This window comes from Hemiscyllium ocellatum, unplaced genomic scaffold, assembly GCF_020745735.1.
Source record: "Hemiscyllium ocellatum isolate sHemOce1 unplaced genomic scaffold, sHemOce1.pat.X.cur. scaffold_3904_pat_ctg1, whole genome shotgun sequence".
NCBI lineage: Eukaryota > Metazoa > Chordata > Chondrichthyes > Orectolobiformes > Hemiscylliidae > Hemiscyllium > Hemiscyllium ocellatum.
In genome coordinates, this window is record NW_026868726.1 from 1 (window position 1) to 15,554 (window position 15,554).

General features: G+C 63.1%; 1 protein-coding gene across 1 annotated transcript; it reads right to left on the reverse strand.

The window, feature by feature from the left end:
• Positions 1-29: 29 nt before the first annotated feature.
• Positions 30-15,272, reverse strand: LOC132813605 (apoptotic chromatin condensation inducer in the nucleus-like; the record flags this gene model as incomplete). Its single annotated transcript, XM_060823210.1, has 5 exons — positions 15,211-15,272; positions 11,831-11,957; positions 5,381-5,423; positions 1,261-1,394; positions 30-200 (listed from the first exon to the last, which is right to left on the reverse strand). Coding segments are annotated over exons 2-5 (450 nt in total), but the record flags the coding sequence as incomplete, so codon positions are not given.
• Between the last annotated feature and the right edge of the window lie 282 nt (positions 15,273-15,554).

Genomic DNA, 15,554 nt, shown 5'->3' on the forward strand with positions numbered 1-15,554 from the left:
CCCGGGGAGAGGGTGCTGCCGGCCTGTACCTGGGTGACTGTGCGGCGGATCTTGAGGCCTTTATCATGTGGATCCTCTTCGTCCACTCGCTCCGTCTCATCCTCAGACAGGTGTCCATCATCGGGGTGGAGATCTACCACCACCTCCTGGCCCTGAGCAAGGCCTGTACCCACCGGGGGCTTCATCTCTGGGATCAGACTCTGTAACAGGAAACAGCACAGTCAGCTCACAGCACGGGGCGGGGAGAGAGACACCCGGGGGGGGGGGGGGGGGGGGGGGGGGAGAGAGACCCGGGGAGAGAGAGAGAGACCCGGGGAGAGAGAGAGAGAGAGACACACACCCGGGGAGTGTACCCCACTCCCCCCTCAGTGACCCGGGGAGTGTACCCCACTCCCCCCTCAGTGACCCGGGGAGTGTACCCCACTCCCCCCTCAGTGACCCGGGGAGTGTACCCCACTCCCCCTCAGTGACCCGGGGAGAGTACCCCACTCCCCCCTCAGTGACCCGGGGAGAGTACCCCACTCCCCCTCAGTGACCCGGGGAGTGTACCCCACTCCCCCCTCAGTGACCCGGGGAGAGTACCCCACTCCCCCTCAGTGACCCGGGGAGCGTACCCCACTCCCCCCTCAGTGACCCGGGGAGCGTACCCCACTACCCCCTCAGTGACCCGGGGAGAGTACCCCACTCCCCCCTCAGTGACCCGGGGAGTGTACCCCACTCCCCCCTCAGTGACCCGGGGAGCGTACCCCACTCCCCCCTCAGTGACCCGGGGAGTGTACCCCACTCCCCACTCAGTGACCCGGGGAGTGTACCCCACTCCCCCCTCAGTGACCCGGGGAGAGTACCCCACTGCCCCTCAGTGACCAGGGGAGAGTACCCCACTCCCCCTCAGTGACCCGGGGAGTGTACCCCACACCCCCCTCAGTGACCCGGGGAGTGTACCTGACACCCCCTCAGTGACCCGGGGAGTGTACCCCACTCCCCCTCAGTGACCCGGGGAGTGTACCCCACTCCCCCTCAGTGACCCGGGGAGGGTACCCCACTCCCCCCTCAGTGACCCGGTGAGTGTACCCCACTCCCCCCTCAGTGACCCGGGGAGAGTATCCCACTCCCCCTCAGTGACCCGGGGAGGGTACCCCACTCCCCCCTCACTGACCCGGGGAGTGTACCCCACTCCCCCCTCAGTGACCCGGGGAGTGTACCCCATTTCCCCCCCAGACCCAGGGCACTGAGGGGAGAGGGTGAGTGGACTGTGCTGACCTTCAGGGACTCAGTAGTGATGCTGATGGATGGTTTCTTCTGCGTAGCCACCGTACTGGTTCCCCAGCGTCTCTTCCGGGCCGGAATCCCAGCCTCACTGTCCACGCTCGCCTGGGGACTGCACTTACTGGCTGCTGCAAGGGAACACAATGTTAGCCTGATCCCGTCACCTCCTCATACAGCCCAGAGACACCCGGGGGTACCGGGATTACACACAGGGACAGGGGCAGGGACAGGGGGTTACCCTGACCCCGTCACCTCCTCATACAGCCCAGAGACACCCGGGGTACCGGGATTACACACAGGGACTTAGACTTAGACTTAGACTTACAGTGTGGGAAACAGGCCCTTCGGCCCAACAAGTCCACACCGACCCGCCGAAGCGAAACCCACCCATACCCCTACATTTACCCTTACCTAACACTACGGGCAATTTAGCATGGCCAATTCACCCTGACCCGCACATCTTTGGACTGTGGGAGGAAACCGGAGCACCCGGAGGAAACCCACGCAGACACGGGGAGAACGTGCAAACTCCACACAGTCAGTCGCCTGAGTCGGGAATCGAACCCGGGTCTCAGGCGCTGTGAGGCAGCAGTGCTAACCACTGTGCCACCGTGCCGCCCACTAAAAGGACAGGGACAGGGACAGGGGCAGGGACAGGGGGTTACCCTGACCCCGTCACCTCCTCATACAGCCCAGAGACACCCGGGGTACCGGGATTACACACAGGGACAGGGACAGGGACAGGGGGTTACCCTGACCCCGACACCTCCTCATACAGCCCAGAGACACCCGGGGTACCGGGATTACACACAGGGACAGGGGCAGGGACAGGGACAGGGGCAGGGGGTTACCCTGACCCCATCACCTCCTCATACAGCCCAGAGACACCCGGGGTACCGGGATTACACACAGGGACAGGGGCAGGGACAGGGACAGGGACAGGGGGTTACCCTGACCCCGTCACCTCCTCATACAGCCCAGAGACACCCGGGGTACCGGGATTACACACAGGGACAGGGACAGGGACAGGGGGTTACCCTGACCCCGACACCTCCTCATACAGCCCAGAGACACCCGGGGTACCGGGATTACACACAGGGACAGGGACAGGGACAGGGACAGGGGCAGGGGGTTACCCTGACCCCGACACCTCCTCATACAGCCCAGAGACACCCGGGGTACCGGGATTACACACAGGGACAGGGGCAGGGGCAGGGGCAGGGACAGGGGGTTACCCTGACCCCGACACCTCCTCATACAGCCCAGAGACACCCGGGGTACCGGGATTACACACAGGGACAGGGACAGGGACAGGGGCAGGGGGTTACCCTGACCTCGTCACCTCCTCATACAGCCCAGAGACACCCGGGGTACCGGGATTACACACAGGGACAGGGACAGGGACAGGGGGTTACCCTGACCCCGACACCTCCTCATACAGCCCAGAGACACCCGGGGGTACCGGGATTACACACAGGGACAGGGGCAGGGACAGGGGGTTACCCTGACCCCGACACCTCCTCATACAGCCCAGAGACACCCGGGGTACCGGGATTACACACAGGGACAGGGACAGGGGCAGGGGCAGGGGGTTACCCTGACCTCGTCACCTCCTCATACAGCCCAGAGACACCCGGGGTACCGGGATTACACACAGGGACAGGGACAGGGACAGGGGCAGGGGGTTACCCTGACCTCGTCACCTCCTCATACAGCCCAGAGACACCCGGGGTACCGGGATTACACACAGGGACAGGGACAGGGACAGGGGCAGGGACAGGGGGTTACCCTGACCCCGACACCTCCTCATACAGCCCAGAGACACCCGGGGGTACCGGGATTACACACAGGGACAGGGACAGGGACAGGGGCAGGGGCAGGGGGTTACCCTGACCCCGACACCTCCTCATACAGCCCAGAGACACCCGGGGTACCGGGATTACACACAGGGACAGGGACAGGGACAGGGGCAGGGGGTTACCCTGACCTCGTCACCTCCTCATACAGCCCAGAGACACCCGGGGGTACCGGGATTACACACAGGGACAGGGACAGGGACAGGGGGTTACCCTGACCCCGACACCTCCTCATACAGCCCAGAGACACCCGGGGTACCGGGATTACACACAGGGACAGGGACAGGGGCAGGGGCAGGGGGTTACCCTGACCTCGTCACCTCCTCATACAGCCCAGAGACACCCGGGGTACCGGGATTACACACAGGGACAGGGACAGGGACAGGGGGTTACCCTGACCCCGTCACCTCCTCATACAGCCCAGAGACACCCGGGGTACCGGGATTACACACAGGGACAGGGACAGGGACAGGGGGTTACCCTGACCCCGACACCTCCTCATACAGCCCAGAGACACCCGGGGTACCGGGATTACACACAGGGACAGGGACAGGGACAGGGGCAGGGGGTTACCCTGACCTCGTCACCTCCTCATACAGCCCAGAGACACCCGGGGTACCGGGATTACACACAGGGACAGGGACAGGGACAGGGGCAGGGACAGGGGGTTACCCTGACCCCGACACCTCCTCATACAGCCCAGAGACACCCGGGGTACCGGGATTACACACAGGGACAGGGACAGGGACAGGGGCAGGGGCAGGGGGTTACCCTGACCCCGACACCTCCTCATACAGCCCAGAGACACCCGGGGGTACCGGGATTACACACAGGGACAGGGACAGGGACAGGGGCAGGGGGTTACCCTGACCTCGTCACCTCCTCATACAGCCCAGAGACACCCGGGGGTACCGGGATTACACACAGGGACAGGGACAGGGACAGGGGGTTACCCTGACCCCGACACCTCCTCATACAGCCCAGAGACACCCGGGGGTACCGGGATTACACACAGGGACAGGGACAGGGGCAGGGGCAGGGGGTTACCCTGACCTCGTCACCTCCTCATACAGCCCAGAGACACCCGGGGTACCGGGATTACACACAGGGACAGGGACAGGGACAGGGGGTTACCCTGACCCCGACACCTCCTCATACAGCCCAGAGACACCCGGGGTACCGGGATTACACACAGGGACAGGGACAGGGACAGGGGCAGGGGGTTACCCTGACCTCGTCACCTCCTCATACAGCCCAGAGACACCCGGGGTACCGGGATTACACACAGGGACAGGGACAGGGACAGGGGCAGGGACAGGGGGTTACCCTGACCCCGACACCTCCTCATACAGCCCAGAGACACCCGGGGTACCGGGATTACACACAGGGACAGGGACAGGGACAGGGGCAGGGGCAGGGGGTTACCCTGACCCCGACACCTCCTCATACAGCCCAGAGACACCCGGGGTACCGGGATTACACACAGGGACAGGGACAGGGACAGGGGCAGGGGGTTACCCTGACCTCGTCACCTCCTCATACAGCCCAGAGACACCCGGGGGTACCGGGATTACACACAGGGACAGGGACAGGGACAGGGGGTTACCCTGACCCCGACACCTCCTCATACAGCCCAGAGACACCCGGGGTACCGGGATTACACACAGGGACAGGGACAGGGGCAGGGGCAGGGGGTTACCCTGACCTCGTCACCTCCTCATACAGCCCAGAGACACCCGGGGTACCGGGATTACACACAGGGACAGGGACAGGGACAGGGGCAGGGGCAGGGACAGGGGCAGGGACAGGGGGTTACCCTGACCCCGACACCTCCTCATACAGCCCAGAGACACCCGGGGGTACCGGGATTACACACAGGGACAGGGACAGGGACAGGGGGTTACCCTGACCCCGACACCTCCTCATACAGCCCAGAGACACCCGGGGTACCGGGATTACACACAGGGACAGGGACAGGGGCAGGGACAGGGGGTTACCCTGACCCCGTCACCTCCTCATACAGCCCAGAGACACCCGGGGTACCGGGATTACACACAGGGACAGGGACAGGGGCAGGGGGTTCACACTGTCCACACACACAGGGACACATGGGGTACCGGGATTACACACAGGGACAGGGGCAGGGACACGGGCAGGGGCAGGGACAGGGACAGGGGGTTACCCTGACCACACACACACAGGGACAGGGACTGGGACAGGGTACCCAGGCCACAGGAGAATGAACTCGGAGTACTCACCCACAACTGAGATCTTCCTCTTCAATGCTTTTGGCACCACGTTCTGAAAGAGAGACAGAGAGAGAGAGAAGACCCCGGGAGGGGTGGGGGTGGGGAGGGGGGGTGGTGAGGAGAGAGGGGAGAGGGTGGGACGGGTGGGGGGGGGGGTGGGGAGATGGGGAGGAGGGGGGAGCATGAGTCTTGTCGGAGGGAGAGGCAGGAAGGTCGTTCCGCGAGACGTTCCCAGCGACCCCCAGAGTCCGGTCCCGCGCGCCCCCTCGGACCACAGCCCCCGCACGGCCCCCCCCACCCCCCATGTCCCCCTCTCCCACCATCCCCCCACCCTAACCCATCTCGGCACGTCAGACCCTTGCCCCACCCCCACCCCCCCATACACAGAGACCTGCAGTCAGCCGGGAGAGTTGGTCAGGGAGCTGGGGGGGGGTCTCTCTACCTCACTCACTCCCTCCCCCCCCACCTCGGGTAGGAAGTCCCTGGGGGGAGGGGGGTCACTCCTTTCCCCCACCCCACCCCCCTCGGGTAGAGGGTCCCTGGGGGGGTCACTCTCTCACTCACTCACTCCCGCCCCCTCGGGTAGAGGGTCCCTGGGGGCAAGGGGGGTCACTCCTTCCCCCACCCCACCCCCCTCAGGTAGGGGCTCCCTGGGGGGAGGGTGGGGGGGTTGCGCTTTCCCTCTCCCTTGGGTAGGGGCTCCTGAGAGGGAGGGTGGCCACTCTGTCCCTATCTCCCTCTCCCCCTCGGGAAGGGGGTCCCTGGGGGGAGGGGGGTCGCTCTGTCCCTATCTCCCTCTCCCCCTCGGGAAGGGGGTCGCTCTGTCCCTCTCCTCCCTCAGTGGGGTAGAGGGTCAGGGCCAATCTGGGACAAACCAAGTCCCACCTATTGGCGGCGGGGGGGGGGAAATTGGACTGTGGTTCGGGTTCAGGAACAGAGAGATAGAGACAGAGAGAGAGAGGGGGAAAGAGAGAGAGACAGAGAGAGAGAGTGAGACAAAGAGAGAGAGAGACACAGAAAGAGAGAGAGAGACAGAGAAAGAGAGAGACAGAGAGAGAGAGACACAGAGAGAGACAAAGAGAGAGAGAGACAGAGCGAGAGACAGAGCGAGAGACAGAGCGAGAGACAGAGCGAGAGACAGAGCGAGAGACAGAGCGAGCGACAGTCAGAGACAGAGAGAGAGAGAGAGAGACAGAGAGAGAGACACAGAGTGAGAGAGAGACAGAGAGAGACAGAGAGACAGACAGAGAGAGACAGAGAGAGAGAGAGACAGAGAGAGAGAGAGAAATAGAGAGAAAGAGAGACAGAAGAGAGACAGGAGAGACAGAGAGAAAAACACACACAGAGACACAGAGAGAGAGAGAGAGACAGACAGAGACAGAGAGAGAGAGACAGAAGAGAGAGAGAGACAGAGAGACAGACAGAGAGACAGAGACAGAGAGAGAGGAACACACACAGAGACACAGAGAGAGAGAGACTGAGACAGACAGAGAAAGAGAGAGAAATAGAGAGAGAAAGAGACAGAAAGAGACAGACAGAAAGAGACAGAAGAGGGAGACAGAAGAGGGAGACAGAAGAGGGAGACAGAAGAGGGAGACAGAAGAGAGGGACAGAAGAGAGGGACAGAAGAGAGGGACAGAAGAGAGGGACAGAAGAGAGGGACAGAAGAGAGAGAGAAACACACAGAGACACAGAGAGAGAAAGAGAGAGAGACAGAGACAGAGAGAGAGAGAGAGAAAGAGACACAGAGAGAGAGAGACAGAGAGAGACAGAGACAGGGAGAGACAGAGAAAGAGACAGAGAGAGAGAGAGAGACAGAGAGAGACGCAGAGAGACAGAGAGAGACAGAGACAGAGAGAGAGAGAGAGAGAGAGACAGAGAGAGAGAGACAGACAGACAGAGAGACACTCTGTTCACATCGAGCCCCACTACATCTCCGGAGAGCAGTGGATTGTACGGGGGAGGGAGTCTCCCTCGCTCGATCCCGGGTCCCTCCCCACTCTCAGCTCGGTGTGACGTGACGTGGAAGGATAGGCTGGTGTGGCTAACCCTGAGGTCTCTGCCCATCCCGAGAACAACCCCTTCGCCGCTACCCCCCCCCCCCCCTCCCCCACAGTTAGTCAGCTTCAGGGACCCCCCGCCCCTTGACACTCCCTGGTAAGTGGCCTGGCCCCACTTTCCCTCCCTCCCACCCCCCTCGACCCTGGTTAACTCAAAAACAAAAAGGTGAGAAACGCTGCGAGGAAGCGCCAGCCTGCGCCTTGGAGCCCTCGCTCAGAAACAGCGTGCTCTCTCGTGTGCTCTCTCTGTGTCTGTCTCTCTCTCTCTGTCTGTCTGTGACACACGAGATCCTCACTTTTACTGGTTTACAGAATATAGCAACCACCAACGGAACAAATTAAGAAGTTATGAAATGACAAATGGTCCAGGTACCCTTTCACACCTGGTCTTCAGTGTAACGCGATGGCTTACAATCCATACAGAGGGAAGACCCCCTCACTGGGAGGTGACGGTACTGAGATGGGAGACGAGGCGAGGCAAAGGCACATCTCTCAACCCGACCTGAGTTCTGGTTTGGCTTTGGGCCAGCTCGGACAGCAGCCACTGCTCTGCGTCTGGGTGTGGGGGGAGGTGGGGGCGGGGGGGGGGTTGGTGGGAGGTGTTGCTGACCGATGGAGGGCAGGGCTGCAACGCTGGCTTTACGCAACCCTCTTCCCTCGTCTCGTCCGTCCGTCCGCCCCCCACTGCGCGCTGGCAGCTGCTCCCGGGCAGCCCCGCGGGATGTTCAGTGTGACAGTTCGGCAGCGTGACCGCTCCCCTCTCTCTCTCTCTCGCTCTCGCTCTCTGTGTGCGTGCGTGAGACAGTAGTGGCTTCTCAACTCTCACTCCATCCCCCTGGCCGTCTCGCTCGCTCTCTCTCTCTCCCAGCAAACACAGCGACAGACCAGGCTGGACACGCCAGCGAGCTGGGAGCGTTCCGACATCCCGGAGCCGAGCTTGCTTTCTGCACGGGAGGGGAGGGGGGGGGGAATGTCATATTCTCTCCCCCTGTCCCCTTCCCCACCACCTCTGAGTCTCTGAGTGTTCCCCTCTCCGCAGGGCTGGTTAATCAGGCCGAGAGTGCAGCCCTTGTGCGGGGAGACACAGCCAGCAGGTTTCAGGAACAGGGTAATTGTCAAAGTCCTCCCGAGGGATGGGATTTCACACACCCGCAGCCCTCGGGTTTCTCTCTCTGTCGACGTGCGGCCAGCCCTGTGCACGTAGCCATCACACTGACGTGCTCCCACACTCTCGCGCTGGGGTGGATGGGTGGAAGGGGGGGATATCGAGATCCATCGATCCTCAGTGGTGGGTGGACAATGCGGAGGAGAGTCACGGGCCTCGAAGCGTTAACCGTCTGTCTGCCTGCCTGCAGAAGCTGAGGCCTCCCAGTGAACCGGAGCGAGCGGTCAGTCAGTCGGTGAGAGTTGGTCGGGCCAGGCTGGACGAGGAGACGGGCTGCTCTCCAGTTTATTCGGACCCAGGGCTCGCCCGGCCCATGTGACAGAGTGGCGTCCTGCTTCCTGCAGCCAGTGATGGCGGGACGGCTTCGATCCGTGTTCTCGGGAGGGAGGGAGGGAGGGAAGGGGTTGGCGAGCGAGTCCAAAGTGCGGGCCCCTCCCTCCATCAGCAGCACAGTGCCCTTGCCCCCTCCAGCCGTCACTGGGTCTGGCTGGAGGGACGGGGAGGTGTCAGCGCCCCGCGGGGATTCCCTCGCTCGGAGTGTGACGGTGAGCGAGTCGCCGGTGTGCGCGCTCTCTCTCTCTCGGATCGTCACAGCATGCGACCATCCCCGTTTCGCTGTCCTGGGGCTCGGTCGCTCGATCGATCGCCCATCCGTGTGTTGGCAGAGGGTCACACAGCTGGGTATGTCATCCTCAGCGACTGGTGGGTGGGGGATGACTCTTCCTCCATCACCCCTGCTCCACCACCCCCCCGACCTCTCTCTCGCTCTCTCTCTCACTCGACCATCCCTTCCTCCTGCAGTGGGGAGGAGGGAGACGCGTTGAGGGGTGGAGTTGCTCGACTGTCATGGCTTCGGGTGAAGAGCCCGTTGCGTTGAGGGGGGGAGTGTGTACGTGTGGGAGTCGGGCTGGTAGCTGGATTTGCCCCTCACGCCTCTCTCTCTCTCTCTCTCTCTTTGTGAACGTAGAGTGTAATCTCTGAGTGGGTGACCATCAGGCCTGGTGTAAAGTCCAACAGTTTGGTGACAGGAAGAGTCCTGGGGCTTCTCTGAGGTTTAATGTGGTAACAGCATACACAGTATTGTTGGTAGATTCGCTCACAAGGTGAAGGAGCACCATTCAATTACAGCAGCAGTACGGTTAACCAGCACCCTCCCTCCCTCACGCTCTCCCCCCACTCCCTCTCACTTCCCTGCTCTCTCCCTCAGTCTCTCCCTCCCTCACGTTCTCCCCCCTCTCGCTCTGCCTCTCCACCTCTCTCCCGTGCTCTCTGTCTCCCTCCCTTTCTCTCTCTCTCCCTCCCTCTCTTTCTCTCCCCCCACCCACTCCCTCCCTCCCCCCCCCCCCTCTCCAGGCAGCTACCCCGAGCTCAGAGAGCTGACCGGACCAGCAATATCCCCCTCCCCAGGCCCGGCCTGACCAGGCCCACTGACTGAGTTCCTGCCCAGAGACACCACAGGCAGCCTCCAGGAGCTGTCTCTGCCCAGCTCCCCTGCACCGTTCCCGGGGACAGACTCGTAGGGGAGTGGCTGGGGGAGGGGACGGTGGGGGGGGATAGGGGAGGGGGGGGGAGAAAGAGTATGGGGGTGGGGTGAGGGAGTGAGGAGTTGGGGGGGAGAGAGGGGAAGAGTGTGGGGGTGGGGTGGGGAGAGTGAGGAGCTGGGGGGGGAGAGAGGGGAAGAGTATGGGGGTGGGGTGGGGGGAGTGAGGAGTTGGGGGGGAGAGGGGAAGAGTGTGGGGGTGGGGTGGGGGAGTGAGGAGTTGGGGGGGGAGAGAGAGGGGAAGAGTGTGGGGGTGGGGTGGGGGGAGTGAGGAGCTGGGGGGGGAGAGGGGAAGAGTGTGGGGGTGGGGTGGGGAGAGTGAGGAGTTGGGGGGGAGAGGGGAAGAGTATGGGGGTGGGGTGGGGGAGTGAGGAGTTGGGGGGGAGAGGGGAAGAGTGTGGGGGTGGGGTGGGGGGAGTGAGGAGCTGGGGGGTGGGGTGGGAAGAGTGTGGGGGTGGGGTGGGGGGAGTGAGGAGCTGGGGGGGAGAGAGGGGAAGAGTGTGGGGGTGGGGTGGGGGAGTGAGGAGTTGGGGGGGAGAGGGGAAGAGTGTGGGGGTGGGGTGGGGGAGTGAGGAGTTGGGGGGGGGAGAGAGAGGGGAAGAGTGTGGGGGTGGGGTGGGGGGAGTGAGGAGCTGGGGGGGAGAGAGAGGGGAAGAGTGTGGGGGTGGGGGTGGGGGGGAGTGAGGAGTTGGGGGGGAGAGGGGAAGAGTGTGGGGGTGGGGTGGGGGTGTGAGGAGTTGGGGGGGGAGAGAGAGGGGAAGAGTGTGGGGGTGGGGTGGGGGGAGTGAGGAGTTGGGGGGGTGGGGTGGGAAGAGTGTGGGGGTGGGGTGGGGGTGTGAGGAGTTGGGGGGGAGAGGGGAAGAGTGTGGGGGTGGGGGTGGGGGTGTGAGGAGTTGGGGGGGAGAGGGGAAGAGTGTGGGGGTGGGGTGGGGGTGTGAGGAGTTGGGGGGGAGAGGGGAAGAGTGTGGGGGTGGGGTGGGGGTGTGAGGAGTTGGGGGGGAGAGGGGAAGAGTGTGGGGGTGGGGTGGGGGTGTGAGGAGTTGGGGGGGAGAGGGGAAGAGTGTGGGGGGTGGGGTGGGGGTGTGAGGAGTTGGGGGGGGAGAGGGGAAGAGTGTGGGGGTGGGGTGGGGGAGTGAGGAGTTGGGGGGGAGAGGGGAAGAGTGTGGGGGTGGGGTGGGGGTGTGAGGAGCTGGGGGGGAGAGGGGAAGAGTGTGGGGGTGGGGTGGGGGTGTAGGCGTGTCCCTGAGAGGGTGGACAGCCTGGGTGGGGACTTGTTGGGGAGGGGTCCCTGATCCGGTGTCCTCGCCAGCCCCATGCCCCCCAACCCCACCCTGGTGCCTCCCCCTCCCCTCCCCTCCCTCCACAGGGCTAGAAGGTGGGGCTGTGTGGATTGAATGTCAGGGAGTGCGGGGATGGGGGTCAGGCCAGTCTGACCACCTGCAGCCCACCCCTCTCCCCCACTGCTCTCACACCATCCTCCCCCCCCCCCCCCCCCTCCCTCTGCACCCCCTGTCTGCCCCATTCCTCCCCCTTCCTGGCTCTGCCTCCCACCCCCCTCCCCTGTCAGCGATGGGGATGTAATCTGTAACCCCTCTCCCCTCCCAGCAGCAGCAGCAGCAGCTAGAACCTCACTTCCCCCCCCTCACCACCCCTTCCCCCCCCCCTCAGCCCCCTCCCCCTCCCAACCCCCTCACCTCTTTCCTGTCCCCCTCAGGCAGGGACTCCTCGCACCGCTGGGTCTCCTGCAGCTCCGGGGCAAGCGCCTGGGTCTCCGCGAGATCGCACCCTCTCTCCATCGCCGGGGGCTTGGCGTCTTCGCTGCTGGGTGGGGGGGGGGGGGGTAAAAGGAGACGGTCAGGTAATGGGGTAGGGCCAGCGTCTCCCCCCTCCCCAATCCGCGGCGTCTTCCCCCCTCCACCATCTCCCTCCCTCGGTCCGTGCCAACTCTCCACCCCCACCCTGACTTGGAGAAAGCCCCCCCACCTCACGACTGTGGTGGGTTCTAGCGGTGGGGGGGGTCTCCCTTCGCCCTCCCCCAGAGCAGTGGGGGGGGGGGGGGGGGACAGAGAGAGTCGGACTCAAGACCGGAGAGTAGCGTCCATCCCGCGGAGTGCAGAGAGGCTGCGTAGGGAACCAGCGAGAGGAGCCTCTCCCTCACTCTCCCTCACTCTCCCTCTCTCCCCGTTCAGAGTTGGCGAGGGACATGACAGACAGACCCACACCACGGCCAGGGGGGGTCGGGGGGGTCGGGAATGGTCCACACGTCAGAGACCACAGCACTGCCAGACCCAGGGACGCGGGGGGGCCCAGGGCAGTGTCGCTGGGGGACCCTCAGTGTGGGCTCACAGCTCGTTGCTGTCTCAGACGGACATGCTGGGGAGAGGGTGGGTGGGGGGTATGGGGGGAAGCAGGGGTGGGTGGGGGAGGGGGGGGTACAAGGAACGCTCCCGTGGGGAGTAACACCCCACAAGGTCACGGTGAGGGGGAGAGAGGATCTTGTTTGGTCAGGGTTATGGGGAGAAGCATGAGGAACACGGCAGCCATGGTCGAACGGGCCGAATGGCCTCACTCCCATATCGTTGGCTCCCGTGGCTTCAAGCCAGCAGGCAGCCATTCGGTCCATCGAGTCCGTGCTGGCCCTCCCCCAGCCGTTACAGTCCCCACATGACAGGGATGAAACGTTACAGACCCATTGCGGTCCAGATAAAATGAGAGTGCGGGCTGGGCTGGGCTGGGCTGGGCTGGGTGGTGCAGCCAGAACGGTTCCATTCCTACCCCCCTCCCTAACCCCAACCCCCCCGTTACAGCCCCTGATACACACCCCCCCCCCCCCCCGTTACAGCCCCTGATACACCCCCCCCCCGTTACAGCCCCTGATACACACACACCCCCCCCCGTTACAGCCCCTGGGAGAGAGGCACGCACACCCCCCCCCGTTACAGCCCCTGATACACCCCCCCCCCGTTACAGCCCCTGATACACACACACCCCCCCCCGTTACAGCCCCTGGGAGAGAGGCACGCACCCCCCCCCGTTACAGCCCCTGATACACCCCCCCCCCGTTACAGCCCCTGATACACACACACACACCCCCGTTACAGCCCCTGGGAGAGAGGCACGCACACCCCCCCCCCGTTACAGCCCCTGATACACACACACACACACACACCCCCGTTACAGCCCCTGATACACACACCCCCCCCGTTACAGCCCCTGGGAGAGAGGCACGCACCCCCCCCCGTTACAGCCCCTGATACACCCCCCCCCCGTTACAGCCCCTGATACACACACACACACCCCCGTTACAGCCCCTGGGAGAGAGGCACGCACACCCCCCCCCCCGTTACAGCCCCTGATACACACACACACACACACCCCCGTTACAGCCCCTGATACACACACCCCCGTTACAGCCCCTGATACACACACACACACCCCCGTTACAGCCCCTGATACACACACACACACACACACCCCCGTTACAGCCCCTGATACACACACCCCCCCCGTTACAGCCCCTGATACACACACCCCCGTTACAGCCCCTGATACACACACACCACCCCCGTTACAGCCCCTGATACACACACCCCCCCCCCGTTACAGCCCCTGGGAGAGAGGCACGCACCCCCCCCCGTTACAGCCCCTGATACACCCCCCCCCCGTTACAGCCCCTGATACACACACACACACACCCCCGTTACAGCCCCTGGGAGAGAGGCACGCACACCCCCCCCCCCCGTTACAGCCCCTGATACACACACACACACACACACACACCCCCGTTACAGCCCCTGATACACACACCCCCCCCGTTACAGCCCCTGATACACACACCCCCGTTACAGCCCCTGATACACACACACCACCCCCGTTACAGCCCCTGATACACGCACACACACCCCCCCGTTCCAGCCCCGATACACACACACACACACCCCCGTTACAGCCCCGATACACACACAGGCACACATCCCCGTTACAGCCCCTGATACACACACCCCCCCCCGTTACAGCCCCTGATACACACACACCCGTTACAGCCCCTAATACACACAGTTGCTACAGCCCCTGATACACACGCACACACAGCCTTTACAGCCCGGATACACACACACACACACACACAGCCGTTACAGACCCTGATAAACACACAACCATTACAGATCTTGATACACACATGCACACACACTCCCGTTACAGCTCCTAATACAGACACACAGCCGTTACAGACCCTGGGAGAGAGGTGTGCGCGCGCACAGAGCTGTTATAGACCCTGATACACACGCTCGCCCAGCTGTTACAGACCCTGGGATATACAAACACACGCATGCCTGTTACAGACACTAACACTCACACACACCCATTATAGACCCTGGGATATACAACACACACACACAAACCCCCGTTACATACATACACAGCCATTACAGACCCTGATACATACACACACACACCTGTTACAGACCTTGATATACATATACATATACACACACACACACACACACACACCCCGTTACAGACCCTGGGAGACACACACACACACACACACACACACACACACACCCCCACCGTTACAGACCCTGGGAGACACACATGCGCACGCACACACAGCCGTTACAGACCCTGATACACACACACAGCCGTTACAGTCCCTGGGAGAGACACACACAGCCGTTACAGTCCCTGGGAGAGACACACACAGCCATTACAGTCTCTGGGAGAGACACACACAGCCATTACAGTCCCTGGGAGACAGAGAGAGAGACACACACACACACACACAGCCGTTACAGTCCCTGGGAGACACACACACACACAGCCATCACAGATCCCTGGCAGAGCCGAGCTCTGGCAATGCTGAGTTGCGATCAGTTCTGAGCTTGCCTGTTCTATGTGCTGACAAAGATCTGAAGCCAGCTCCACATCTCTCTCTCTCTCTCTCTATAATGAGGCAGGGCCTGCTGCCAACAGGCAGATAGATGGGTGGTGAATGGCGATAAAGCATGAACCCACAGACACACACAGGGAGACGGACAGACACACACACACACACACACACACGAGAACAAACCAGGCCGGAGTGCGAGCTACAGGACCAAGGACAGACGCTGGTCCCTTCCCGCAGCGAGGTGAGGAATCTTTCCCCTCCCCTTCAGGCAGCCCCACCTCCTTCACCGTCACGCACGCTGCCGCCCCCCCCACAACCTCCCTCCCCCCCCAGCACCAGCCCAGCTCCCCCTCCCACCAACCCAGCAGGAGACAGAAAGCTCAGGGCCCGCCCCAGAGCAGGGGGGTTGGAGGGGGAAGAAGCAGCTGCAGCGGCTCAGTCTCTCTCTCTCTCCCTCTCTCTGTCTCTCTCTCTCTCTCCCTCGCTCTCTCTCTCTCTCTCCCTCCCCCCCCCCCCCCCCCCATCGC